This window comes from Nylanderia fulva, unplaced genomic scaffold (assembly GCF_048542155.1).
Source record: "Nylanderia fulva isolate GAGA-0341 unplaced genomic scaffold, ASM4854215v1 Scaffold216, whole genome shotgun sequence".
In the NCBI taxonomy this organism is placed as follows: Eukaryota; Metazoa; Arthropoda; class Insecta; order Hymenoptera; family Formicidae; genus Nylanderia; species Nylanderia fulva.
In genome coordinates, this window is record NW_028190282.1 from 119,618 (window position 1) to 126,083 (window position 6,466).

General features: G+C 39.1%; 1 protein-coding gene across 1 annotated transcript; it reads left to right on the plus strand.

Moving 5' to 3' along the window:
• Window positions 1-4,469: 4,469 nt before the first annotated feature.
• LOC146723235 (uncharacterized) lies at window positions 4,470-5,045 on the plus strand. The gene has a single exon (XM_085482725.1). The coding sequence runs from the start codon at window positions 4,470-4,472 to the stop codon at window positions 5,043-5,045; it is 576 nt and encodes a 191-aa protein (XP_085338851.1).
• Window positions 5,046-6,466: the final 1,421 nt, after the last annotated feature.

A 6,466-nucleotide genomic window follows, 5' to 3' on the forward strand; every position in this document is an offset into this window, starting at 1 on the left:
GGACTCTACCTGTTTAATTGTTCACAAATTCGAGCAGCCGAACGTTAGCGCCAATGTGTCGCAATAATAAAAAATAAAGAAGTTGTTTTCGCTTTCGTTTATGAGAGATTTTCCGCGAGGGTGCAAAGCTGCCAAACGTCAGCGCTGTTACTTGTACCGCCTATAAGTAACATTTTGACAGTTTGTCGCAGCGTTGGCGCTAAAATTTCAATGTTTTTCCGTATGTCATAATAAAATAAGTTTTATGGATTTTGTAGTGCTCGGTTTCAAATTCGGACTATCATAAATCACAAAGATAAACACTTGCGAACATGCTTGGGACCTCCCCCCCCCTACGGCATTCTTCCTCGCTTACGAAAACCCCCGCCCCCGCGTGTTGTCAGCCTTCTTGCGCCCTCAAGATACCCCCTCGCCCCGCACCCCCCTAAGAGGACTTTTGTTCGAATCCGCCTAGTATTCCTACTCACAGATCATCGTATCTTCGCATTATGACATGTCTTCGAGGGAAATTTTTTTTTCACTGACGCATGCAATTCGTTTACCAACTGCCGTCTCTCCAAACTATGTTAATGTATCCCCTTGTCCGATGGTCACTTGTTGTTCTTTTTACTATTCATTTTGGTTTTTTATCTAACGCTCGCGTTACATCCCCGTTCTTTATCTAACGCTTGCGTTTTTGCCTCGTTCTTCGCGTTAGATAGCCGTTCACTAACGTCTTTGACATATTCGAAAATCGCTCTTGACTCGATCGCAGCCTTGTTCCAAGTTTTTGACCCGTTCGTAGCCTTGTTCATAGTTGTTTCTGACCCGTTTGTAGTCCTCCCTAGCCAGTTCGCAGCCGTGCCTGAGATGATGGTAGCCTTGAATGTAGCCTGAAGGACTTGTTCGTAGCCTCGTTCGCAGCCCTTTTCCATGTGTTCGTAGCCTCGTTCGTAGCGGCTGATAGACCGTTAACCACCGGGTCGTCCACTGCTGAGTTGTTCACTGCTGGTTCCGAGTCGTTTACTGTCGCTCATTGTAGAATAGTAGCACGATGCTAATCCTTTGTAGCTGTTTAACAACTGTTTGTAACCACTCAAGAATCCCTTCTAGCCGTTTCACAACTGTTTGATAGACGTTTCTGAGCCGTTCATAACCGCTCATTAGGTAGCTGTCATAGCTGTTTCTGAGGTAGGCAGGTTTATCGCAGTCTCCAACGCTCGTACAACTAACAACTAATGTGCAATTGCTATAACTAGCAAAACGTATGTACATTCCATACTTTAAAGGTGTTTTATGCACAATAATTTACCAATAAATGGCGCGCGAGAAAATGCGAGTGGTATCATCAATCTGGATGACACAAATGGTCCTGGCATTCATTTGGTAGCGTATGCAAAAAGGGGAAATCGCGCTATCCATTTCGACAGTTTTGGCAATCTTCGACCACCCAAAGAATTGGTGCAACATTTAAATGTATCAAAATTGGAATATATTCACACTTCTTATCAAACTTATGATCTGAGCATCTGTGGACAATTGTGCTTGCAGTTTCTCCGAGAAAGTAAATTCTCACGTGAATTTAAAGACTGACATTGCGCTATTTAACTCAGTATTCGCTCAACAGTTTTGTCAACATGTTGCTAACATTAACAGTGATTGGGAAGAGTATCGTCCTCGCGGTAAATTACTTTCCCCCCATAGATTTGAGCGATGCGGACTACGAGCTCGGTCAAGTGGATTTTGAAACTTATTACATTATATCGAATGTGAATTCTTCGAATAATAAATTTTACTTTGGCAAAGACGACGCGGAAATTACAATTTCCGAGGGATCGTACGAGCTGCAAGCGATACATGAGTCTTTGAAACGTGTACTTTCACGGAAACATGCTGTTCGTGATAGAGTTGCCGACGGTGACTTTGAAGATTATCCGATAGTGCTCCGCGCTAATTACAATACGATGAGAAGCGAGATCAAATGTGCCTATAAAATAAACTTCAGCAAACCCAACAACATTGGATCACTTCTGGGATTCTCGAATCATATACTGCAACCGCGAAAATGGTACGAATCGGACATGCCAATTAATATTATCAACGCATAGCAGCGAATGTTGTTGCTGCTGGCCTCGTGAAGATTTTGTCGTCCCTCTTTGTGTCTTTATTAAACACGAGCATCCCGTCAAACGAGGTGTTATCGTTGTCGCCGTCGTATGTGCAAACTAACTGTGATCTTTTCTCGAAAATCGAGCAATCGTCCTCCTGGTCCACAACGCGTAACGTTAAATTTGTAATGCTCCGCGCGACGATCGGCAGGTAAATGATCTGTGCCGGCGTTTTCGATATCTTAAATCCACAAACCTAATACTCCTTTTAGAATTATTGTATCTTCAATTAATACAGCACTATATAACATAGCAACTCATATACACAAAATTTTGTCTCTCAGCCTTCCTCAACCAAAGAGTCATGTTAATAATAACTTCGAATTATTTAGTACTCTTTCTGGAAAACAATTACAAGGAACTGATAGAATGATATCACTTGATATAGTCTCTGTTTACTAATGTTCCTATTAATAATCTAGCCATTAGTAGTATCAATAATAGATGGGATTATTTAAAATCACATACTACTATCTCACAAGAACAATTTATTCGTTCTATTGAATTTATTTTATTTTCTACTTATTTTATATTTAATGGCACTATTTATAAGCAAACATTTGAGACTCTTATGGAATCACCTTTGTCCCCCATAATAGCAGGTATAGTAATGAAAGATTTAGAAAACTCAATTTTTGACTCATTACACATAAATGTTCGTTTTTATCATAGATACGTTGATGATATCATTCTAGCAGCACAAGAAAATGAAATTGATATTGTAAAAGGGTTCAATAATTATCACAATAAAATTAAATTTACAGTAGAACAGGATAACCATTATATTAGTTTCCTAGATTTATCCATAAAATTGATTAATAACAATAATAATTGATTGGTTTTGCAAAAAAACATTTTCAGGCAGGTTATTATCTTATTAAAAATAATAAAACATAAAAAGTAGGCCAAATATACGAGCCAAAATAATTTAGATGTAAGAATAGTTAAAAATTATTTATTCACAATATAAATGTAGACGTTTCGACCTTATTAGATCTTTATCAATACAATTAACCGCTTGTATAAAATTATAAAATATAATAAAGAAATTTAAACATAATTTCGCAAGCTATGTAAAGACGAAACTTCGATTATCATTCGATTTAATTACAATGGTTGAAACAATTATTCTTAGATGTCTTTTGTTTAAGACCATCTCTCAAATAAATGCACGGAGTCCAAATTCGTCGTTGAACAGCGCGAACAGTCTGTTCCGGCATCTTCACGAGATAAGTCCCATTTATTCAAGCCCTTTTTTTCCCACAAAATAGATATATTAAAAGGATTCCAATGAAGAACACTCCAAAAAATATAAATTAGCAATAACTTACATATTGATGTTTTGTGTTGGTTGTTGCGACTCAGCAATATCAGGGAATAATATGTGTCATTATTATATTAAAGCCTGTTGATATAGTCAATAGTTAAAGGTTAATTTTTTTATTAAAAAAGTGTGTCAGATAATTTTTCTAAAATGTCAAAATAACAGTTTTCAAGAGATTCGATCTATTAAAACATACGAATATAAAATTTGAATTATTAACAGACATTGACATGGTTATGTTTGTCGAACGAAGTATACGCGGCGGCCTTAGTCAATGTTAAGGCCGATACGCACAGGCTAATAACAAATACATGCAATCGTACGACCCATCGAAACCCTCATCGTACCTCATGTATTTCGATGTAAATAATTTGTACGGATGGGCAATGTGTCAACCATTGCCGTATGCCGATTTTCGGTGGGTCGACGATATATCGAATTTTGACGTATCATCTATCGCGTTCGATTCGCCTATAGGCTATGTTCTCGAAGTAGATTTAGAGTATCCGCGGCATCTTCATGACACGCACATTGATCTACCGTTTTGCCCGACGCGCGATAAGCCGCCCGGCAAGCGGGAATATGAACTCCTCGCAACGCTTTGCGATAAGAAGCGCTACGTGATACACTATCGTAATCTACAGCAGTGCACGCGCCACAAGCTACGCATAACAAAAATATACCGCATACTACAATTCACGCAGTCAGCGTGGCTGCAAAAATACATCGAACTCAACACGCAGTTTAGAACACATGCGAAAAACGATTTTGAAAAAAATTTATATAAACTGATGAATAATGCGGTATTCGGCAAGACGATGGAAAATGTGCGCAATTATATGGATGTAAAATTATTAACAAAATGGGATGGACGGTACGGTGCGGAGGCAATGATCGCGAAACCAAATTTTCATAGTACGAGCATATTTTCGGAAAAATTAGTTGCAATTGAATTACGCAAACTCGAAGTTAAAATCTACAAACCAATCTACGTCGGCATGTGCATACTCGACATATCTAAAGTATGCCTTTATGAATTTCACCACGAATACATGTCACCGCTCTATCGTGACAATTGTAGAGTGATGTACACCGACACGGACAGTTTAATTTATCAAATTAAATGTCAGGACGTCTATGAAAATTTGAAACGCGATATCGCTCGATTCGATACCAGCGATTACGCCGCGAATAATGCGTACGGTATACCGCTCGCGAATAAAAAGGTGCCGGGTCTGATGAAAGATGAGAATAACGGCGCGATAATGACTGAATTTGTCGGGCTTAGAGCAAAAATGTATGCTTTGCGGGTGGACGGTAAAAAAGACACTAAAAAGGCAAAAGGTGTCAAAAATAACGTCGTAGCGCGTAGTATAACATTCGACGATTACACGCGTTGCCTTAATGATGAAATAGAAATGACGCGTCAGCAGTCATGCATAAGATCAAAATTACATAAAGTGTATACCATCAGCGAGACAAAAATTACTCTAAGTCCCTACGACGACAAACGGTATGTCGTACCTGAGTCGACCGACACCTTGCCGTGGGGACATTATAGAATACCGTTGTAAATTATATTTATTATATTTATTATATTTAGTATATTTATTATATTTATTATATTTATTATATTTATTATATTTATTATATTTATTATATTTATTATATTTATTATATTTATTATATTTATTATATTTATTATATTTATATTGTAAGGATGTATTAATGAGAAGTATATATATTTTATATATTTTTTGTTATATATTTTATATATATATGGTATACAATATATAGTATGTTATACAATGATTGAATAAAATACATTAAATAACATTGTTTTTATGTATCCAAGAGTTGTGCGAACTGTCGAATCCCAGCCATTTCACGTAAACCTCGTCACCCCTCCTGCGCAGTATTTTCTCCACGAGGTACACATCCGGACAATTTGCGCGATGCAGCTCGTGCTCGTAAAACGCTCCAGCGATAGATGTCTTGCGATAATCCTCGAGTAGATATGTTACGGGATTAGTATGCTGCACTTTAACAATCTTAAACACCTCGGTTGTCCAATTTGGCGTGTAACCCTTCTCGAAAAGTTGTTTGTACTTGCTGACGCGTACCTGATCATCTACTTTGAACTTTGCCGGGCCCGCGATTTTTACACGATTGTACACGGTAGCCAAGAGTCTTTCGGCGATCGCGAGGGTAACGTCGGCGGGTCGCATACCAATCGTTCGATGCTTGCGTCCGTTGTAATCCGATACGAGGCGTGGCAGTATGTCGAACCACTTGTAAGTGCCATTCAGCGTAAACATCTTCCACATGTCATTTTTTAGCGTGCGATTGAATCGCTCGACGACCGACGCCTTCAATACCGAATATGTCGAATAGTGATTAATATCATGTTTTCGCATAAGTCGTTGCACATCGGCGTTGTAAAATTCCTTCCCGTTATCGGTTTGCATGTTTTTCGGACATCTCTTGCTGTCTCGAATTATCTCAGCGATTGCGTCAGCTGTCTCGCTTCCTCCTTTACTCTTGAGTGGTACAGCCCACGCATACTTGCTCAACACATCGATAACGGTGAGTATGTAGTGGTAACCTCTGTTGAAATGGGAGTACGGACGCATCTCGACAATGTCGGCTTGCCACAGATCATCGTATCCTCGCACTATGACATGTCTTCGAAGGAAATTTTTTCTCGCTGACGCGTGCAACTCGTTTACCAACTGCCGTCTCTCCAAACTATGTTGCTCGTTGTTATTTTCACTATTCATTCTCGTTCGTTCACGTTCGTGCCACGTTGTTTTGAGGTTCTTTCGGAGTTCAGTCACGTTGTTTCGAGGTTGTTTCGGGGTTTTTTCGGGGTTCGTTTACGTTCGTGCCACGTTGTTTCGGGGTTCTTTCGGAGTTCGTTCACGTTGTTTCGAGGTTGTTTCGGGGTTCTTTTGGGGTTCGTTCACGTTCGTGCCACGTTGTTTCGGGGTTCGTT

Excerpts from the sequence above, each read along its gene's own strand:
- LOC146723235 (XM_085482725.1), top strand. The coding sequence starts at position 4,470 with ATGTGCATACTCGACATATCTAAAGTATGCCTTTATGAATTTCACCAC.